Source organism: Ceratotherium simum, chromosome 35 (assembly GCF_057802395.1).
Source record: "Ceratotherium simum simum isolate JZ-2026a chromosome 35, ASM5780239v1, whole genome shotgun sequence".
In the NCBI taxonomy this organism is placed as follows: Eukaryota; Metazoa; Chordata; class Mammalia; order Perissodactyla; family Rhinocerotidae; genus Ceratotherium; species Ceratotherium simum.
This window is the reverse complement of record NC_141934.1, coordinates 8,666,667-8,690,475: the sequence shown is the minus strand read 5'-3', so window position 1 is coordinate 8,690,475 and position 23,809 is coordinate 8,666,667. Positions and strand designations below refer to the sequence as shown.

The window sequence follows — 23,809 nt, the reverse complement described above, 5'->3', positions numbered from 1 at the left end:
TGAAACTGAGCAGCCCTACCCCATCATGGAAAATCTTTATAGGTTGGAAAATATGTACAGTATGTCATACTTTAGATATATAATCTAGCCATATTCTGTAGCATAGCTATGCTGCAGTTTATACTCAACAACTGTGAGTTTTTAAGAAAATATATTCATAACATTCTAAATGTTTGTTTTTTTCTTGTAATAGGAAATAGCAGCCAAGGGGAGTACCCTGTATCCCAAGTAAAAATTTAGCGATGGGGAAACTTAGAAAGTGGTAGTCAAAAAACTGATGTTTGCCCTAGCAGGGTTGCCGTGCATGGTTGTGTTGATTGTGCATTGTACAATTTCCAGGGATACCTAAAAACACAGACAACAAGGTGAATGGTGACCCTTGGAGGTGAGCAATGCCTGACAGTCCTGATCTTAACTAACAAAGCTTTTGAAAATGCTCATGTTTTTTCTCTTCAGTTTTTCACAACTGAAGATCAGCTGTGAACTGCCGTAGGCCTTTTATTATTGTTCCTTATGTTTTTTTGTGTGTGCAAAGTTCTTAGTTTTTCCTCTCCATATTGGTTCCAAAAGACTTCTCTACTGACTGAGCTTCAGCACATTGGTCTGGCTTTCTCCCAGCTCTAGGTTTTCATGAGTCAGGAAAAACGTGTGCAGTTTGAGAAGAAGCTGGTCAGATGTGCTCTACCAGCCCTGGGCTAATGTATGAAGTCTCTCCCCCCATTCTCCTTCTTCCCCTACATTTCTACAGCATACTGCTTTTACCTTTATTTAGCTGTTACTGCAGCTTACCAATGTTGGATGTTGGTTAGAGTTCACTGTTTACACATCTGTGTCCCTCACTACCTTGAAACACTCTGCTGCCCCTCCTTGCCATCCTGCTGCTCTCATCACCACCACAGCACTTAGTGTGGTACCTTGAATCTCTGCTTTCCTGACCCTCCTCTTTTACCCTTCCACTCTTTGGTTCTCCTTCATTTCCATTAGTCAGGAGGAAAACATGTATTCTCTAGATGGGAGGATAACTGGAGGCAATGGAAGAAAGTCCACCTTCGTGCTGTATGAGACTAGGAGTGGCCCTGCAGATGGGTCTGTTACTTGGTCACAGCCCTCCACTTCCTCATTTACTCTTACTGTGGCCAGGCCTGGTCCAGCTTTAGTAAAACAATTTGAAGAGAATAATATTGGGAATTTTATAGCAGTTTAAATTTTTTAGTGGTGCAGCTGATTTCAGAATGAAAACAGGACGGTTTCTGGAAGAACAGTACAAGAAACTGGTAACAGAGGTTGCCTTCTAGGGAGGGAGTTAGGTGGCTCTGGGATGGCAGGGAGACTCTCACTGTATACCTTTATTTTACCTTTTGAATTTCATACTATGTGACTGTATTAGCTATTGAAATAGATAAATAAAACAACGAAAAAGGAAGCAGGCAATTAAATGACTAGACTTGAACTAAATTGATGCCATAGAAAATTCTGTTAATTATAGGAAAGGATTCCAATATATTTAAAAATAAAAGTAGATCAGTAAGAGAGGTATGATTATTTTCCTTTTGAATTAGAAATTTTGAAAATGTTTCACTGTTTCCTGGAAAAGTAAAATAAAAATTAAGTTTAGGTGTCTGCCCCTCATATAAAACTTATTTTCACTCTAAACACCCAACTACTTCTCTTTAGGATTTTCTTTTTCTTTTTTTCTTCAAGTGAACTTAGGGCCAATTTAAAGTGAAAATCTGACTTAGTGAATGTGTCTTTGCCACTTTGTCTCCACCTTGTATGGAAGAACTATTCAGGGGGTGCCAGAGTTGCTAAGTGTTGTCTGCTTTGCCCTCTCCTTCCTGCCAGGGAGAGTAGGCAGTTATGACCCAAGGTTTGAATATCACATTGATAGAGATCTTCTATCTCAGACAGTCTCCATATCAGAGTGGTCTTTTCTGTATATTTTATGGGACCGATCTCTATAGTCATTTCTGTACTTACAGTTATACTATGTTCCTTTCAACACCTGCTGAAGCACTTTATAGAGACCTAGATTCAAACAAATGACCTACATAGCAACTATGAGAAGCAGGGTATCACATTTCCAATTCTGTATCTATTATCTGCTCATCTCTTTTTTGAAGAATCAGCAAACCTGTGTCAAGTTTAGTACATCTAATAACACCATCATGTCATTGCCTATAGGTTTCCTCCTGCATGCCACAAACCAAGAAACAACTTTTTCATTTTTATAGTTTCTTCAAGTATGTGCTGAGTGTGTTTATATGTATTTTATATGTCTTCCCTTAGCTACCACAGAGTTCATTACTTACATTCATTGCTTACTCAGGCATTTGAAAGTAGGAAAGTAACTGACAGTTTTCTATTGAAAAGTATCTAATAATATTTTAGAATATCTTATAATTGTAAGGTAAGCAAAATAAACTTTAAGGTTTTCAAATTCTTCTATTACCTTTCTAGCTCACAAATAAAAATGGTTTCATAATAAAACTTTTGTCACATTGAAAAAATTGGAAAATGGAAATAAGGGGAAACAAAGAAATGAAGTAATAAATATGTTGATTATAAACATATCAAGTAATAAAAGACATAATTTTAACAGAATTAATAAGAAAATTAACATGGAACTTCATATTTTTAATATAACTTTAATTATACAAGTTACACGTGACTACATTCTCACAGATAATTAAAAAACTACCAATAAGGATATTCCATATCTTTGACTTTGTATTGAAAACACACACACACACACACACACACACACACACACAAGATGTAGCGTGCACTATGGTAGCCACTAGCTACATGTGGCCAATTCGAGTTGCGATGTGCTATAAGTGTAAATTATACACTGAATTGTGAAGACATAGTATGAAAAAAAATAATGTATCATATCTCAATAATTTTTATATTGATTACATATTGAAATATTTTCGGTATATTGGATTAAATAAAAATAATTATTAAAATTTAACTTCATCTGGGGCTGGCCCCGTGGCTCAGCGGTTAAGTGCACGGGCTCCACTGCTGGCGGCCCGGGTTTGGATCCCAGGCGCGCACCAATGCATCGCTTGTCCGGCCGTGCTGAGGCGGTGTCCCACATACAGCAACTAGAAGGATGTGCAGCTATAACATACAACTATCTACTGTGGCTTTGGGGAAAAAGAAGAAGGAGGATTGGCAATAGATGTTAGCTCAGAGCTGGTCTTCCTCAGCAAAAAGAGGAGGATTAGCACGGATGTTAGCTCAGGGCTGATCTTCCTCACACACATACACACACACACACACACACACAAAAATTGAACTTCATCTGTTTCTTTTTTAAAATATATTTACTAGAAAATTTAAAGTTATATATATGGCTTATAATTGTGTCTTGCATTCTATTTCTATAGGACTGCACTATATATATGCATAGATATATATGGATATATAGTGTGTATATATATACATACACATACATATATTTAATTTGTGGACATTTTAAAAGAATAAATGGGATAATATTGTCTTTTTCTGAAACTTGCTTTTTTTACTTAACATATGTCTTGGAGATTTTTGCTTGTTAATATATTTAGATTAACCTCATTCTTTTTAACTACTGCATAGTATTCCTTAGTAGTCAAGTGCTCTAGTTTGTTTCAACTTTCTGCTGTTACTGGAACATTCAAGTTGTTTTCACTTTTCCTTAGGAAGAGTGCTTCAGGGAATGTTCTTGAACTAACTCTGTGTGCATATGGAAGCATTTCTCTAGAGTAGAGGCCTGGGGGTTCGAGGATATGTGCATTTGAAGTTTTTGTAGATCCTCCAGATTGTCCTGTTCAAAGACTATACCACCGTAGGAAATGTGTTTTCCTTCACAGTTTCTTCTTCTTCTTCTTCTTTTTTTTTTTATCATGTGCCACTTTTGTTTTCATTTTTTTATCCTGGTAAAATATATATCTAACATAAAATTTATCATTTTAATTAACTGTTTTTAAGTGTACAGTTCAGTAGCATTAAATATATTCATATTGTTGTGCAACCATCACCACCATCCATCTCCAGAACTTTTTCTATTTTTGCAAAATGAAACTCCATACCCATTAAACAGTAACTCCCTATATAAACTCCCCTTCTCTCTCCCTAGCCCCTGGAAACCACCATTCTACTTTCTGTCTCCACGAATTTGACTGCTCTAGGTACCTCATATAAGTGGAATCATACAGTATTTGTCCTTAATGACTGGCTTATTTGACTTAGCATAATGTCCTCAAGCTTTATCCATATTGTAGCATATATCAAAATTTCCTTCCTTTTTAAGACTAAATAATATTCCATTGTATGTAAATACCACATTTTGTCTATCCATTCATATACCGATGAACATTTGGGTTGCTTTCACGGTTTGGCTATTGTGAATTATGCTGCTGTTAACATGTTAACATGGATGTACAAATATCTGTTCAAGTTCCTGCTTTCAGTTCTTTTGGGTAAATACCTAGAAGTGGAATTGCTGGATCATATAGTAATTCTATTTTTAGTTTTATGAGGAACTGCCATACTGTTTTCCATAGCATTGCATCATTTTACATTCCCACCAGCAATGCACAAGGGTTCCAGTTTCTCCACATCATCCCCACTACTTTTCTTTTCTTTTTAATAATAGCCATCTTAATGGGTGTGAAGTGATATCTCATTGTGGTTTTGATTTGCATTTCCCTAATTGTTAGTAATGTTGAGAATCTTTTCATTTGCTTATTGGTCATTTGTATATCTTCTTTGGAGAAATGCCTATTCAAGTCCTTTGCCCAGTTTTTAGTCAGGTTGTTTTTGTTGTTGTTGAATTGTAGTTCTTTATATATTGTGGATATTAATCTCTTATCAGTATATGCTTTGCAAATATATTCTCTTATTCCATGGGTTGTCTCTCTTGTTAATATTTTGATGCATGAAAGTTTTTAATTTTTATGAAGTCCAATTTATCTATTTTTTCTTTTGTTGCCTGTGTTTTGGTGTCATATCCAAGAAATCCTTGCCAAATCCCATGTCATGAAGCTTGCCCTCTATGTTTTCTTCTAAGAGTTCTATACTTTTAGCTCTTATGATTAGGTCTTTGATCCATTTTGAGTTAATTTTTGTGTGTAGTATAAGGATCCAACTTCATTCTTTTGCATGTGGGTATCCAGTTTTCTCAACACCATTTGTTGAAAAGATTTTCCTTTCCCCATTGAATGCTCTTGACACCCTTGTTGAAAATCATTTGACAATATAAGTGAGGGTTTATTTCTGAGCTCTCTATTCTAGTCCATTGGTCTATTTGTCTGTCTTTAGGCCAGTACTGCATGTTTTGATTACTGTAGCTTTGTAGTAAGTTTCTTTTTTTAATTATTTATTTTTTTTCCACCAAAGCCCCAGTAGATAGTTGTATGTCATAGCTGCACATCCTTCTAGTTGCTGTATGTGGGACGCGGCCTCAGCATGGCCGGAGAAACGGTGCCTCAGTGCGCACCTGGGATCCTAACCCGGGCCGCCAGCAGCAGAGCACATGCACTTAACCGCTAAGCCATGGGGCCGGCCCTGTGTAGTAAGTTTTGAAATCAGGAAGTGTGAGACTTCCAACTTTGTTCTTTTTCAAGATTGTTTTGGCATTTCACAGCCCCTTGAGGTTCCATATGAATTTTAGAATGGATTTTTCTATTTCTGCAAAAAATGTCATTAGGATTTTGACAGAGATTGTATTGACTCTATATTGTTTTGGGTAGTATTGACATCTTGACAATGTTAAGTCTTCCAATTTGGGAACATGAGATGTCTTTCCATGGTTTTATCATTTTATATCTTGCTTAAGGAGGTCTTCCCGATGTTAAAGTTATAAACAAATTTTTCTATATTTTCTTACAAGTTTGTAGTTTTGCTTTTTACATTTGGCTTCTTAAGCTAGTTGGGACTTCTTTTTCTGGTGCGAGAACATTTTCCCATTGTGTTGGTATCACTTGAATCATCTACTGTTTCCCTGCTAATTTGAATGCCACTTTTATCATAAATTAAAAACCTATAGATACATAGGTTTGTTTTTAGACCACTATTCTCTTTCACTGATCCACATGTCTACTTCTATATTACTACTATCATGTTTTAATTACTCTAACTTTATATTATGTTTTCCTGTCTGGAAGGGCAACTCTTTTCACCTCATAGTTCTTCTTTTTCAGTATTTTTAAGATTTTCCTGTACATTTTCTCGTCTAGGTGGTTATTAGAATCAGCTTAATAAGTTCCAACAGACATATTATTGGAATATTGATTGGCGTCGCACTGACTTGATAAAATAATCTTGGGAAAATTGACATTTTTACAATAATAAGTCTTTGCATTTTAAGGAATAATTATTTCTAGTTTCTGTATTCCTGTTATCACCACGGTCCCTAGGAAACTTTCTGTTTACTTGGATTATACCCACATTGCCTCTGTGAAGAAGTTCTGTCCAGTAGAACTTTCTGTGATGATAAAAATGTTCTATATTTGTGATGTCTAATGTGTGGCTATTGAACATTTGAATTGAACACTCACATATGGCTACTGAACACTTGAAATGTGGCTAATGCTACTGAGGAACTGAATTTTCAATTTTATTTAATTTTGATTAATTTAAGTATAAATAGTCACATGTGGCTAATGGCTACCATAATACAGTGAAGCTTTAGAATATGTGAATAACTGTGTAATTGAACACTTTTGTAGGTAGTAGAGGTGGGTAGCAAAAGAATCATTGATATCTACTGTGTGAAAGACTGTAATGCATTGCAGAGAGCCTAAAGAGCATAATAGTAATACAAATGATTCCTAAAGAACTTAAAACCTAGTCTCAGATAAAGGACAAATTGTGTACAAATATTTATGCTATCAGAAAAACATAATTACAAAAATGTGCTGTGGGGATTTGCTCAAGAAAGAAAATTCATATCAGATTAAAGGAACAGGAAAGGCTTTGAGGATGAAGTACTTTTAAAGATTGACCTTGAAGAAATTATTCAAAATTTTAAGAGAGAGTAAGTAATAGAACACTTTTATTTTCTGAAATGTGAAGGAAATAGAGAAGAAGGAAAAGAATGAGATGTGTTTGGGGATTGTAACTGTTATTAGTTTCCTAGGACTGCTGTAACAAATTGCCACAAATTTAGGGGCTTAAAACATCGGAAATGTATTCTCTCACTAGAGGGCAGAAGTACGAAATCAGTGTCACTGGGCTGAAATCAAGGTGTAGGGAGAGCCATATTCCCTCTGGAGGCTCTAGGCGAGATTCTGTTCTTTGCCTCTTCCAGCTTCTGGTGGCTGCTGGCATTCCTTGGCTTGTGGCCACTTTACTCTAGTCTCTGCCTCAGTGGTCACATTGTCTTTTTCTCTTCTGTATGTGTTCAAATTTCCCTCTGCTTCCCTCTTCTAAGGATACATGTGAGTAAGTGTAGGGTCTACTTGGATAATGCAGGGTAATCTCTCCATCTCAAGATCCTTAATCACATCTGCAAAGAACTCCCCCTCTTTTTTTGCCATATAAAGTAACAGTCACAGGTTCCAGGGATTAGGATGTGGACATCTTTTGGGGCCTGTTTTTCAGCTTACCACAGGGATCCAGTTTGCCTGGAGTAGGGATACCTGTAGCAGTAGGAAAAATGACAGCCATCAGTCACTGAATGACTTGCACGTGTGAGATGTACCAGGTACCCTATCTGTGCTATTCCATTTACTCATTACAAGATCTCTGTGTAGGCATTAGGAGGTGAGAGAGGAATCTGAGGTAACCATGTTTTCCACCTTTGATGACTGGGAAATAGTGATTAACAGAAATTAAAAGTCATGAGGAAAAAATGGTTACAAAGGAAAAACAATGAACTCAGCTTTGGCTGTTTAGTTTGAGGTCCCAGTAAGCTATGCCCAAAAAGGGTCAACCCCAGATAAAAGCCTATGAACCCTACATAGAGTTCTGATTGCCTCGCCTACAATTTCCTATCTTTGTTTTCCTCTTTGGGTTGAAGAAGCAAATTATGAGGAATACTAAATTTGAAATCAGGAGAGCTGAGTTCAAGACTGCCACTTACTAAATGTGTGAACTGGACAAGTCATTTCACTTCTCTGTGCTTCAGTTTCCACATCTGTAAAAGAGGAATAAAACCCCCTTCCTGGCCCTCACACAATTATTGTGAGGAATAAATGAGATAACACTTGTGATGTGCTTAGCACAGTATGTGGTCTGTTGTAAGCATTGAAATGTTTGTAAAAAGAAGAGCAAAATTTTTAATGTCAAACTAAAGTATTTTAATTTGAAGGTATATCTTAATGTGAAGATATTTCTTAAAGCTATGTGGATACTAAGCAATAGTTAACATTAGTTTTAGAAGTCATTGGCTCCCTTTCGCATTGTCCATACTTTCACCACGTAAGTGTCTTAAGCACCACCCAAGACCAATTCCCTCCCTTTCTAAGAAGATGACCTGAACTCTACTTCATAGAAATAATTAAGGCTGTCAAATGTGAATCATTCAGCTTCCTGCCCCCATATTTAAAGATGTACCTCTATCTATAACCACTTTTACCTCCTTCTTTCCAGACCTCAAGTAACATCCCATCTTTTGTCCAAAGTGAATATTTCTTTCTCTATGTGCTCTTGATGCAATTTCCTCCATCCTGAGCTCCGGTCACATAGTCAATGCCCTGGTGGATATCTTCATTTGGCTAGCTCACCTCCAATTCAGATTCTTGAAAATGGAGTCAGTTATTTCTCCATGCATCCTCCCCACATGTTCCCACCGCCCAGGCCCTCAGCTTCCTCTATTTCCCATATTGGTCAGTGGCATTACCAGAAACTTGGGTGATTTTTACTCCTTTCTTTCCTTTGCCATCCCATTGCCTATTGCAGTTAATGATGACATTGTGTTAGGGTTCTGGTTCAGGCATTCATTCTCTCTCTCCTCAGCCCTCTGCCCTATTAGTCCTCTCCTCTCTAACCTCACTGCTGCTCTTGTTCTTTCTCGAATCGTTTTTCTTCTGAGGTAGCCTCATTGCTTCTTGTCTCACTCCTTTCCAGTCCAGCCCTCACACTGCTGCCACAGGGATCTTTCTAAACAAATCTGTTCTTAGAACCCTTTGGTGGCACTCCATTACAGTACAAAGTCCAAACTTGGGAGAATGACACTGTCTGACCCAGGCCACCACCCAGTGCCTTTCCTATTAGTCCCACTGAACTATTCTCAATTCTCCAGAGGTACTCTGCTTTATATCCCTGTACCTCTGCTCTTTTTATTTAGAATGTTCTCTCTGCAACCTCAATTCCTAATGCTATTTGCCTGGTGAATGTCTGCTCATCTTGCACTACTTAGTTTAAGCTTCACATCCCCTTTGAAGCCTTGCCAGGCCTCCCCAGGAAGAGCTGATAAGATCTTTTTGGAACCCCTGCTGTACCCTAGACATGACTCTATCATTTCATCTGTAACCAGTTTGTTTCCTCTACTAGGCCCTCTTTGAGGCCATTGAGTGTGTCTTGATCAGCTTTTTATCTTTAGTGCTTAGCACAATGTCTGGCACAGAGAAGGTGCTCTAAAACATTTGTTGAATAAATGAATTAATTATAGAACTTTTAAGGCCATATGATGCCTTAGAGAATATGCAGGAAGAGAGAATTAATATAATAACTTTTGGAGATTAATGGAAATATTTGGTTATGACTCTAAGGAGAATATATATTTACCTCCTAAATAGAAATAGCCATGGTCTGGAACCCTGGTCAGAAACTACAGAAAATCAAGAAAGTAAATGAATGGCCAAACTCTTCATAAATTCCAGTAAAACGTGAGGCACTTCCCAACATATCAGAGAGCTCATAGCTCCACTGGTGTTGGAGGTAAGTGTTCTCTTTAAGTATTTGGTTTCTTATTGCTCATTCATCACAATGTTAACATGAGCTACATTTATGCTAATAGCATTTATTTTTTAATCGCTGTTGATCTACCTTTCATTGTGCAGAAAAGATAAATGATAAAAGAGAGGAATCAAAACTAAGATCATTACTATAACTTACTTATACAGGCACAGACCCTCTGTGAACCATAAAATTCCTTGATCTGAGAACTTCCAAATCCAAAAATTCCATACTTAACACTTGATTATAAATCTGTATTGGTAGGGACTAGTTTTCTAAAGAGAAAACATTTTGCCAGATCTGACCTGACAAATAATTTTGAAGTAAGCAAAATTCACTGCACTCTTACCTCAGGCATATAAAATACGCACAATATTTCCTGGTTGTCTGGGGCTACCCCCTCCCCTTGATTCCCCACACAGATCTACCTCCTAAAGCAAAGTGAGTACTGTGCCCTGAACTGCTTTTTCTGTATCAGACTTATTTGTCTTCTTTGGAAAGCCTCTGAGGGCCTGCTTGCAGTGGGCTGCCACTTGGAGACCATTTGATAAGTTAATTTACACTAATGTCATACTGAATAATAATTCTGGAGGAATTTACATTTGTGTGTGTGTGTGTGTGTGTGTGAGAGAGAGAGGAAGATCAGCCCTGAGCTAACATCCAATGCCAATCCTCCTCTTTTTACCGAGGCAGATTGGCTCTGGGCTAACATCTGTGCCTATCTTCCTCTACTTTATATGGGACGCCGCCACAGCATGGCTTGACAAGCGGTGCATTGGTGCGCACCTGGGATCCGAACCTGTGAACCCCGGGCCGCTGTAGCGAGTGCTTGCACTTAACCGCTATGTCACCGGGCCGGCTCCCAGGAATTTACATTTTTAACAGAAGGGTGTTGGATACATAATGCCTAACCCTAAGAACCAATCTAATAAAGGGACATTTCTTGCTGTCCCACATACCTTCCATGTCTTTTCATGATTCAGTGTCTTTAGACATGCTGAATCTTCTGCCTCGAATGACCTCTTCCACCACCACCACCCCTACCACCATCTCCAGTTGGGTGAACTCCTACTCATTCTTTAAGACCTGGCGCAACGTTCCTCTCCTGCTAAGAAGCCTTCTCTAAATTCCCCAGGCAGAGGTGGTCACTCCCTCTTGACTTTTATTAAACTTTGTATACTTGCTGTCTCAATTTTTTTTTTTTAATGTACTCTGCAACTGACTTCAAGGTGATTTCTTCCCCCACCAATCCAACGCACCTAGTAACCTCCATGTGGCTAAATCAAGTGGTTCAGTCCTCATCTTCCTTGACCTCTCAGCAACACCTGACTCTATTGACCACGGCCATCACCCCCCCCCCCCCTCTTCTTAATATTCTTAAAATATATTACTTAAAATTCCCTCTTCTTTTCTCTCTCTTTCTCAATCTCCTTTGTTGGCTCATCTTTCACCTAATCTCTAAAATGTTGGAGTTCCTTAAGGCTATGTCCTGGCCCCTTTCCCTTCTCACGCTCTGATCGCTCAATAAGCAAACTCTTCCACACCCATGGCATTAATTAACCTCCACATGCTGATGACTCTCAAGTTTATATCTCCAACCAGACCTCTCTCCTGAGCTCCAGACTTCCATATACAGCTGCCTGTTCAATATGTCCACTTGGGGTTTTCGCAGGTTCTCAGCAGGTTCAAAACTCCAATTGTTCTCTACCTGAGAGAATAGTACCTTCATCCATGAAGTTAGCTAAACCAGAAACTGGGAGTTATTATTGACCTACCTACCTCTCCTTTATCATCATATCCAATTGCCCATCCTTCTGACTCCACCTTCTAAATATTTCTCTCACTGTTAACTTCTCTCCGTCCGCACTGCCACTCAAGTTATCACCTGACTGCTGCAATAGCGTGACTCATCACCCTGCATCCACTTGATGCCTCCAATACATTTCTACACTGCAGGCAGAGTGCTCTTTGAAGAATCATTCATTTATTCATGAAAAAATATTTATTGAGACCCTACTGTGTGCAAGTTGCAACCAGGACAAACATGTTCCTGATCTCCTGGAACTCCATTAAGCGCATGTGATTGGGGGCCCTAACTTAATTGGAATAGGAGTAGGGAATATTTCTTTGAGGAAATAATTTTTCATCTGAGGTCTGAAGAATGAGTAGGAATTAACTAGATCAAGAGAGGATTGGTGGAGGGGAAAAAGCATTTTAGGCAGAAGGAATATCGTGTGCAAAGGTCCAGAATCAGGAAGAAGCAAGGTATGGGAAAACTGAGAGGGCAGAGAGTGAGAGTAAAGTAGAGGAGATGAGGCTGGTGCTGCTGGGCACAGACGGGGCTTGTGGGGTACTGATTGTATTGGGAGGCACTCAGGGGGTCTAGGAGCCTCCTCAAATGGCCTGCCACAGTGGATGAGTGTGTGAGTGGAAGTGTGAGCATTTTTCTGAGGAGAGAGTGCATAGCTTTCATAGCTTTCAGGGTCTTACAGCTAATCTGTGACCCTTCTCCCTCCCTAGAAATGTAAAGAACCACTGATGGTGCATGCAAAGCCAAGGCAGAGACTGTGGACTTTTTCCTAAAAGCAGTGAGACGCCATTGGATATTATTAAGCCAAAAAGTAACATGGCCAGATTATAAGATCTACAGGGCAGGATTCTTATCTCCTTTGTTCATTAATGTGTCCCAAGCACCTAGAACAGTACCATGCATAGAGCTGCCACTCAATAAATAATTGCTGAATGAATGAATGTCTATTGTGGCTGTTGAATGAATGTCCATTGTATTGCATTATATTGTAATCATGTGCTTAATACCTCTCCCTTACAAAACTCAATCCTTGAAAACGACTGTGTCTTATTCATCTTTATATTACTAGAGATACGGTACTAGTGCCCAGAGCAGTGCCTGGCTTAAAATCAATTTCAAAATGTATTCATTCATTCAGCCAATAATTTAAGAGCACCTAACAGATGCCAGGAACTGGGAATACAAAGATGACTATGATATTGTCACTAACCTCAAGCAGTTTATACTCTAGATGAGAAGACTTGTAAGTAGGCCTGATAATACAATGTAGTAAATGCTACAAAAGGTGTAAGAATGGAACACAGCCCTAGGGATGTTAGAGAAGGCCAGTATGCAGAGGAAACTCCAGGGCTGACCCTGGGCCTGGTGATGAAGGGAGGAGCAGAGCATGGGAGTGGGCATTGAAGGCAAAGTCCAGAGGGGAGCAAGCAGGGTCCATTTGGAGACTTGCAAGCGGCTAAGTAAGTCTGAGGCAAGATGAAGCTGCAGAGATGGGCCAGGGCCATAAAGAGCCTGGCCTTTATCCTGAGGACAATGGGAAGTCATTAATGGATAGATGATGAATCAGAAGAGTGATGTGGTCAGATTTACACATAAGACTACTTACGCTCCAGAGTGGAGAATAGATTGGAGAAGCAGTAATAGTGGGAGTTCGAGACCCAGTAATTGGGAGAGATGATGTTGGCCTGGGCTAAAGTAGAGACAATGGCATTAGAGAAAAGTGGATGGATTTGAGAGATATTAAGGAAGTAAAGATCAGCAGAAATGAATGATTAGTTAGATGTTAGGGTGAGAATGATGGAGTAGCCATGGATGACTCCCAGGTTTTTAACTTGAACACCTCCAGGGGGATCACAGAGAGTGAGAACAAAGATTGAGAGCAGCCTTAGAGAGGCAGATGATAAATTCTAATTCTGGACACATTTCATTTTGAGATTTTTTGGACATCCATGTGGAAACTTTTAGTAGGTGGTTGATTACACACATGGAATTGGAGTTCAAAAGGAAGATCTAGGCTGAATACATCAATGTGGAGGTCTTTGCTTATAAATGGTTACTGATTTCTAGGAGTGGATGAGATCACTCAGAGGGAGTGTGGAGAATAAGGAGAAAAGATGGCCAAAGACAGAACTCTGGGAGAACATTCAAGTAACAATTTTTTTTTTAATGAACAAATAAATAAATTAATGATAAATGGAGTAGTTTAGAAGAAGGGACCCCTTCCAGTGCTGTTCAGATACTGCTACCAAGTCAGCTAGCTATCCTATCTGTGCTTAAGGCAAAACCTGCTCTTTGGCTTCTCAAATGGAGAATATGTTACCACACCAAAAATGGGAAGGGGGGAAATATCATCCAGAAGAAAGCATATCTTCCGGGCTTTTTTCAGACATATATGTAGATACTCTACTCCTGAGGCTCTGTTGGTAAGTGGATCATAGTAGCCTCTTGTTAGGCTGTATTCAAGAAACATTTTAAAAACTATCTGTTTAAAATATAATAAGACATGCATTCGAAATCATTTGATGATCATTCGATGTTGCTCAAATCATCCAGATAATTGTCTAGCCTGCCTGATTGCTGGCCCTTTGCTTGCCTGGTTGGCTTTAGCATCAAATATGCAAACTCAGCCAGTTGGAATACACCTGAAAAATGTTTCTCAAATGTTCCTTTGTATGGGTAAATTTGTTGGTTTATATAGTTCATATAGATTATTCATCTATGTTAGGAATTGTCCCCTAACTGATCATTTGAACCCACTAGTTTTCTATAAACCATTGAGAGTTCCCAGGCCTCACTGGTTTCCTTCAGATTGTATACATTATTAAAGATGTTTTGATTAACTTACTATAATAAAATTACAGTTCTAACTTGTAAGAAGACTCTGATTTACTTGAGCAAAGAAGAAAAAGAGAACAAAACTATTAAACCATCAGGCCAACTTGTCATTTGAGGATTTGTACATCCCTTTTCTCTTCTTCTCAATGTATCCAGACTTGATAGAAGTGAGGATAAGTTTGTCTGAATGGAAAGCATGCCCAAGCAACATTTCTAGAAAAGCTGGATTTTACCAAGTACTTTTTCTTACAGCCATAATTTAACAAATTCATCTCCTAGATAAAGAAGTTGGTTTTTGTGCTTTGGGTTTTTATGTTGCTGTTTCCTTTCCTTTAGAGCAGACCATTTCAAACTTTTACATATCTAAGCAAACCAGTTATTTGATGAACAGCTCCATTTATTTTCTCACAGTTTTACTGTTCTGTATAGTTAGTTTCTTAGTTTAAGCCAAAGGGAATTTATGGTTTCTGAGATCAGGAATTCACCTGGTTTCTAAAACTAAAAAAAATTAGTGATTACATTAACCATTTGCAGATCCAGTCTTTGGTTTGAAATGGTAATTAAATGCTTTATTGACTTTCCCACTGTTTTCAAGTAATATCATATCAATAATAATAGATTATTGATATGATATTATCTAATAATAGATAATAGCTAATAATCTGTATCTATAACAAAATATAAAAGGATAATGTTGGAACCTCTACTAGATATTCTGACAAGTCTTGCTTAAACATATATATCTTAGTCCATTTTCCTACCAAAGAAAGAACAGAGGACATAGAAAAACCTTTCCTCCCATCTAGTGGCTGGAAAATATAAAAATGTCCTCTATGTGTTTCTTGGAATTCCAAGCATTAGGGATTGTCTGAAAGATTATAATACATCTAGTTGTTCACTCACTTAAGCAAAAAGAAGTTCTAAAATCTTTGCCAAAGCTGAGCCTAATGGAGAAATACATCTATATGATGATTCACTAATCAACTTCCCTTTAATCAATAAAATCTACTTCTCTTCAAGCAGAAAGAAGGACCATGGTCCTTCCTAATTCATTAATTTGAACCCATGATGGAAAAGATAAGGCTATATGTTTCTGCTAATTCAAATTGGGACTTAAATTCTATTTGCCTCTAAAGCCATTAGTGCCTAGATCTCTCCTGACCCCTAATTGCTCCTTGTTGGCCCCACACCTTGATAACTCTTCCCTCAAAAGTTGGATGTGCTAAATTCACTAAAGAGAGCCAAAAAAATGTCCCTGAAACTGGCTGCCCTCAGAGGACATCAGCTCCTGAAACTTGGAATACCAGCCTCTGATACTGGCAGCAGGGCCTCTGTGCAGGGCCAAACCGCCCATAGGAAAGCAGGTTTGGATCCGTTATACAGCTGGTGGGATTAACGCTTGGCCTACGTGTCTTGTATATGCCTTGTGCAGATGTCAAAATCCCTGCTGAATTGTGCCTCTCTCTGGTGATTCTCACAGATTCAAAGAATGAATTTTGTGTGCAGTCAGCAAAGTTCTGAGAGCTCCAGGAAGAAGAGGAAGGTCAGCGAACCAGTGAAAGTCTTCATCCCTGACAGAAAATGAAAGTTAGATCCCTTCATTACATTTATGCTAAAATAATTTTATTTTGCAACAAACATGCATGAAGCGTCTTAGTAGGAAAGTAAGTTTCTATCACCAAAACCTTTTACTAAATTTGTTGCTCAACTTTTTTAGTCAATTTACTAAGTGCTAAATTACCCAGTAGGACTTGTGTTCACTTTGCCACAAAGAAAAAATGTCACCAGGGCTGCCTTGGGATAGCATTACTTCAAGGCTGAATTAGAGATGAGACATCCTTTATATTTGTAAAAGAACCACAGTAGCTATTTTGAAAAGAAATAAGCTGTTGTTCTCAAAGGAGAGAGGGTTTTCTTTGCATAATTAAACTCCCCAGGTATTTAGACTACTGTGAAATGTTTTAACTTGTTGTAACCTGTGTACTGGAATCCCTCTATAGCTTTATTGGAATTCCCACAGAATTGCATAGGATGTGTGTGGTGGTGCTTATCCAGGTGTGATTTTTGTGTTAACTTCAATCACAAGGTTGATCAGCTAAGTGTTAGACCAAAACGTACTCTCCCTGTCAAGTTCCTCACATCTGGCCCTAGGCCCTGTTCATGTTGGCCAACCCGAGACTAGGAAATAGGCTGCAGTGCAGGAGCCTGGCACCTGTCTTAAGGCCCATGTTGAATGCTTCCCACCAAGCATTTCAGTTTATCAGTCTGTAACCTGAAGATGATGTTACTAGTCCCCTCCTTATTCTGGAAGAATTCTGATAGCTTTAATGATTAGTATCGAATGAATAGTAAATGACTAAAGTGTTATTTTTGTCATTTATATAACATGGAATTTAATAATTTAACTTAAACGTATAGAACCAATATGTTAAATGTTAAGTGTGTATGCTTTCTGGTTAAATAAACCAAAATGCAAGGTATTTTTTTTGCTCGTCTTTTCTTCTTCACTTAGATCAGTGTTTCTGCAAGTGTAGTAAGAACATCACACCTGGAGTGCTTGTTAAAATACATATTTCTGGGCCAGCCTCATTTCTATTAAATCAAAATCTCAAAGGTGGGGCCCTGTGGAAAGCTCCCTGGATTCTAATGCACACAAAAGATTGAGAACCCGGACCTCTGACCCAGACTAAGAAGAGAATCTCTGGAGCCAGACATGCACTTAAGTCAGCAGAAGGCTGTGTGTTACTGTAACAGAGAGGAAAATCTGAGGGAGCTTGCCTGTCCAGCACCACCCTTTGCCAGAATCTCATCCATTTCTGACTGCACATAGGCAGCCTACAAACTGGGGTCTTGAACTGGGCTGTAGCACCAGGGCCTGCCAGGGAGGAGCATTTTCTCTTCTTCCAGCATGTTAAGTATACTCACATAAGCTTGCTCTGCCACTGAAAGGGGAAGGAGGGGAAAAGTATTGGGTTTATTATATCCTTGATAGAATTGTAGCCTGAGTCACCACAATTTCTTTTAAGAGAATCATATAAAGAGATTAGCTGTCTAGTAGAGGGATTAGGTTTATTTTTTGTCTCTCTAGAGGGTAGATCTAAGACCAAATTGGTGAAAGCTACAGGAGGTCAATTTGGCTCAGGATAAGGAGGAACTTTCTAATTCCAGGCTGTCAAAATTTTGAAATGGGCTGCCTTGTAAGGTAGCGAGCGTACCTTCACTACCAGTGTCAGAACACAAAGGAGCTTTACAAAGACTCTAGGAGTCTTTGACTCTCAAAGCAAACTGATTCCGTGGAGTAATTAGTCACTCTGGATTTCAGAAGGAACCATTTTGTTTAAAAGAGAAATTTAGCTCTCAATCTATATTTACAATTTTCATAAACTTAGCATAAGGTTGCAGCTCCTCTAAGTCAAAGTCTAGAATCTGAGTCTGTCTAGAAATTTTCTATAGTGATTTTATTGTCTCAGTTAACACCCCTGTCCCCCAATGGAACAGTCTTTTATCGATGCAAATAGGTGGAATGTGTATGTCTGATGCAGTGTGTGTATGAAGCAGCAGAGAGAAGTTGCTGGGCTTATGCCCTTGGCTGGGCACACTGGGAAGGAGATCTGTTATCAAGAGGATCTGAGAACAATGAAAATGTGAACTAGCTGATTTTACACAGCAGAGCTCATATATGCAACCAGCCATCAAGATTGGAGGGTATTCAATTCTATTTACTGAATGATTCATTAGGAGGAAAAAAATCCTTTCTCTAGTCTATTCATTTCTGTCCTTAATAGTAATAGAATGAGTAAACACAAGTTCATCAAGGAGCTGGAACTTCAGTGAAAAGAATGAGAAATTGGCCCCGAGCTGGGGAGCCTGAGCTGTGCCACAGTAGCCATTCCCTGACCCTGACTGTGCTTATTCATCGGTGTGACTACAAAGATCAGATGAAGATAGCTTGGAAACTGGGACACTGTTAAATTAAAAATCATGCAGGGGAAATTTGACTTCAGCTGTTGGGGGTTTTTCTGTCTTTACAGAAAGTTGGCCTAGCTGGAGAGAGATGGGTTAGGCTCTTGATTGCCTCCAGCCTTTGAAGCCAGGCAATGAAACCGCACCTTCATTTCCCCTCTCACAGGTCCCTCTGGTGTCTGGGTTCTTTCATTCTCCAGCTCACCCCTGCCAGGAAGAGGCTGGAAATGTTCATCAGTGTCAAAGTTGCACTCATACAAGTTCAAAGTTGTGGATGTGTTTTTAAAATAACAGTAACCATTAGAGCCAGTTTTCAATACCTTTAAAATTGTCAATTTATGGTTTCAAACCCAACAGTATTGGATCTTTAGAGATTTCCACAGATTCTTATAGTAAAAATAATTCTCAGTTATAATTATCATCATTCAGAAGGAGGACTCAGATGAAAAAATGAGACTTAAAACACTGTGCTTGTAAGAGTTAAGGCAAGATCCTCCCACTGTATGATTCTAGATTCTAGAGAAGTGAGAAAATGCCTTTGTTTGTCCCAAATGCATCCTCTTTAGAAGTTATTAGTTTATATTGAAAAAAAAGTAATATCTTAAGTGTGATTATGTGTTTGTGTAATGAGGCCCTGGCTGAGACTTGCTATACAGTTTTCAGTTTCTGTAGAGGATGAGGGCACCATTGAGGGCCTCAATTAATGGGCCCTTTGGTTATGCAATGGTAAAGCCAAGACCCTATCCAGAAATGGAGAGACTTGAGGTGCTAATCTGCTCATATAACTTCCCCTTGAGTGCACTGCATCTCTGCAAATAGAGTGTTACCTCCTGGAAGTGTCATAGTTGTTGAGACTGACTCTTGTAGGAGGTGGTGGGCTCACAAGGACTGCTAGCAGACTGTGTGGGGGCGGTGGTAAAATGATCCCTACAGCCTGGCCGGAAGTTGCAAGTGAGATTTGCTCAATAGGGGACCCTGGGAAAAAGTCTCATTAAACATTTTAGTCTGGTCTTTAACTGTGCCGTGAGGCTCAGCAGTGCAAGAATTTCCGCGTGGCAGGAATGGAGAGGCAGGCTGATTGAGACAGCCAAAAACATCTAAGACAGACTGGTGGAGCATGGAACATTCCTTTGGGACTCAAATACTTAGGGGCAGAAACCTGGTAGAAGAGTGGACTTTGCAGGGTTATTATTTGGCTATTGCAGGACTCCCAAGGGCTGGAGAAGTCTGGGGTATCTAGGTTCCATTTGGATAATTACTATTCGGCTCTAGGGTAAGAGGACCAAGTTAGGTTTTCATTTTCCTTTTAGCGAGGTGAGTAAGAAAAGCCTAGGCTGCTGGCTTCAAAACCTGACTGCCATTTTCTAGATGAGTCAGGAATTCTCTAGCCCTCGGTTTACTCCATCTGTAACCTGGATAATCACGGTATCTACCTAGTATCACTGTGGTGAGGATTAAGTGAGGCAGTTTAGACAAACTGCCCAGCACGCATATAGTCAGTGCCCAACAGATGTTCATCATTACTGCTATTTTTTAACTCTTGACATATCTTCTTCCTTACTCTCAGGAGCTCAGGATCCCTGAGCTGCTTTTTGCCTACCCAAAGAGCCTGCATCAACACCCTCTCCAAGCCTGGGCCAGCACTTGGACCATGCTTCTGATTGCCTCTGTTCTGAGTACCCTCCCCACTCTTTTCCCCAAATCGAAACTCCCTTTCCCTCCAGTTTGATGGAAGGGAAGCATCAGATTAAGCTTAATGTGCTTCCCTCCCACATTTGCATTTTAAAACAGAAGCTTGTTAATAAGAAAAATGAATCTCACCTAGGGAAGGTGATATGAGAAGAGATTGAATAAACAGGGAAAAAGAACTTCCAAGGAGAACTTTGTAGCTGTCTTCAAATATATGTGGGGCTGTCATGAATTGCAGGGAACCACAGACACAATTTGTGTTGTTCCAAAGAGCAGAACACAGACCCAGTGGGAAGAAGTTGTAGGGAGGCAGATTCAGATTCAACATATTGAAGAATTTCTCTCCCATGCTCTAGCAAAGTATGGCACATGGAAGGTAATCAACATTTGAATGTTTTTGTTAGCAATTCGAGTTGTCAGCTGGTGACTGCTTCTGGCCGTAATGAGTTCCCTGTCACTAGAGGTGTTCAAGTCGAGTTGTCCAGGATGTTGTCCCTTTGGATAAGAATTGAATCAAATGAACACTGAGGTCCCTTCCAGCTGTAAAATTCTATAACACTTCTATTAATGGTAGAATTTTAACAGAAATATTTTGGAGCAAAGGAACATTCTATAAGTCCTTTTCCCAAAAGGCAGTAGAGTGAAGTGGTTAAAACTGAAGGTTCTGGAGTTAAACATTGTCTGGGTTCAAACGTGGTCATCCTACTTACTAGCTGTGTGACTCTGGGTAAGTTCTCTCTCTGTACTTCGGTTTCCTCATCTGTAAAATGGAGGCCATAATAGTGTCTTCCTCAGAGTTGTTGTGAGAACTAAATGAGTTAGCTCAGGTAAAGCCCTTAGAAGAATGCCTGACACATAGAAAGTTAATGCTCAATACATGTTAGTTATGAGATATTATCTGATACCCTTGCCTTTCTACAGCTTTTTACGTCTTTTCATAATGTGGAAGAAGGTCCTTTGTAGCATAATTGACCCTGACCTTGCTTTTTCCTAAATCATATGCCAGCCATGGCCATTGTAATTAACCAGTGCACTTTCTATCTCCTGTAAGCAAGCTTTAAAGCCAAACAAGCAGACAGGGCCTGTGACGCACAGTTTATGAAGGATCCTGCTGATGAAACACAATCATGGCTGTGGACCCTTTAACCCTGCTGTATGCCTGGCAAGCGGTAGATGCCCAGTAAATGTTGTTGAATGAACAGATGAATTTGGCAGGGTTCTTATTATTTCCTACATTTTATTTATTTATTTTTGATTAGGTAATACATTCACATGATTTACAATTCAAAAGGAACAAAAGGCTATATAGTGAAAAACATCCCTCCCACACTGTCCCCAGCTACCCAGGTCCCCTCCCCATAGGTAACTGCCAGAGCCACCTTCTCATATATCTTTCCAGAGCTATTTTAGGCATAAATTAGTAAACATACTAGTATATGCACATTCGTTTCTTTCCCTCCTTTTTAAACAAATGGCAACATATTCTGGTCTAGGCGTGTTTATTGACATGGCCCCAGAAGTGGGGGTGAGCATGGACACGCTAAGGAGGAATTAGAGAAGAAAGAGCTCAGAGACAGAAAATCGACCAGGGGACTTCTGCATTAATCCAGATGTAAAGTGGTTAGGGCCTGGACTGCTATATTAAGGGAGGGTAATCAGGGAAATTGTTTGAATGATTTTTTTTAAGCTTACACCAGGGTAACCGCCACCACAACCAGGATACAGAGCATTTCTGTCACCCCCGGAAGTTCCCTCATGTCCCTTTGTAGCCAGTGCCCCTACCCGGGCCCACACACCCACTCCTCTTTGTCAGAGTTTTTCGGCTTCTGTGTTTCAGGCCTACGTGACATGGTGGGACCTCCACTCTGCAGAGCTAATCATAGCATCAGTCAACATCAAGGGTGCTTACTCTGGGCCAGGCCCTTTACCAAGCACCAACATGTGCTCATTCATCTAATCCTCTCCACAACCAAAGGAGGCAGGTACTGCTGTTATCTCAATTTCAGATGAGATATCTAAGATACAGAGACGTTAAATCACTTACCCAAGCTTACACAGCTAGTAAATAGCAGAGCCAGAATTTTGAACAAAGCTACCTGCTTCCAGAGACTATATGTGAAAATAATCAAGAAAATATTCAAACACCAACAGAAAGACTTCATTACTATTTAACACAATCAAGGGAGGAAAAAAACATCCCAGTAGGTTAATATATAACGGGTTTGTCCACCAGTCCTCAAGTGTGCTTTAAATGGCTGGGAGCCTTGCTTCACAGGTGTTAGTCAGTCAAGCAGGCAGAGTTTCATTCCCTCGCCTTCAACGTGCACACCAGCCACCCTCCTTTCTTCTAAGAAATTATAACATTTAGAACTATCTCTTTATGTTACAGAACTGGTGTGGTCAGGGCATTACTGAGAATGACAACTATCTCTGCCTATCTATGGGTCCCAGAATACACATGTCATTCTGAAACCACAAGGAATGTGGTTAAGTCCCCTGGTCACATTTCTCAACAAAGATTTATCTGTTCCACTGTTGCCTCCAAAGAGCTTTTCTCCTGGACTAAGATGTTAATTCATAGTGATGTCTGCTAATGGGGCTTCCCTAAAGAGGAGCCTATTAAGGGAATTAATTACATTGCAGGTTCAGAAACTTCCCAGCATAATGAAATGGCTCCCCAGCTGTAATGGTATGAGAAAGAAACCACTGAACTAAATCATAATGGAGACAAATTCCTATCAAGTGAGAGGCAAGTTTGCTAAGGTAAAACTGCAGACCCTAGGAGAAACAGGATAATGGAAATGTGAATGATGAAACCAATTTTCACTCACTGATGGGGTTTTATTAAACATAGATCATATTTTTCCAAACATTTCAAATTCTTTATTACCACCTCTTATTTGAGGCCTATATTTGCCACTTATTAATATTGCCAATTAACCTTAAAATGCAATTTCAATGTGTTTTTTAAATAAGAAAATAGTTATGTCCAGTCAACATAGAATTAAAGAAAAAGGATTTAGGATGCATTAGGCGGCATTCAAATTCGAAAGAAGGTGGTAGAATTATCTTTTCTGGAAGTCTAGATCGGTTTCAACGCAGTGCTGCCCAAAGCCAAGGGGTAGACTCCTCTGTATGACCCGTTTTCACATTGTCCAAATCTCCAGAAATGACAATAGCAGAAGAAAAAGATAATGGCAGAAGATTAACTGTAGTGCTAGGGATTGTGCTAGTTACTGGTAAACCACCAATTCTTCGGTTTCTAGATAGGTTGTAGATGGTGGTGCAGGGTAGTGTAAAGCGGAGAATTTACTAGAGATTTATCAAAGCCTGGATTTTAATCTTAATCCTGGTTCTCCCTTTATTTCTGGAAGAGTCACTTATCTCCTCTCTTCCCCTGTTTCATTAGCTGCAAAATGTGGATGGTGACCCACCTAGGGTTGTTAACCACCAGGAGGTAGAAGTGGTGGGTGATGACAGACAGTCTACTCTAGATCTGGCATGGGGCCTGGAGTCCCTCTGCCTGGGCTCTGGGATCACTTGCAGGAAGGATGGAGAGCCCATTCATCAGTGGTTCCAGAGAGAGCCTGACCCCCAGGAGCCAGGGGGGACCAGACC

General features: G+C 39.5%; 1 protein-coding gene across 1 annotated transcript in view; it reads left to right on the top strand.

Moving 5' to 3' along the window:
- Positions 1-16,321, top strand: part of HORMAD2 (HORMA domain containing 2) — a 75,729-nt gene extending 59,408 nt beyond the window's left edge. Inside the window, exon 10 of the mRNA XM_004429794.3 lies at positions 16,020-16,321. Coding sequence (XP_004429851.1) covers positions 16,020-16,124 — 105 coding nt within the window. The 3' untranslated portion in view covers positions 16,125-16,321. The remainder of the gene's footprint in view (positions 1-16,019) is intronic.
- Positions 16,322-23,809: the final 7,488 nt, after the last annotated feature.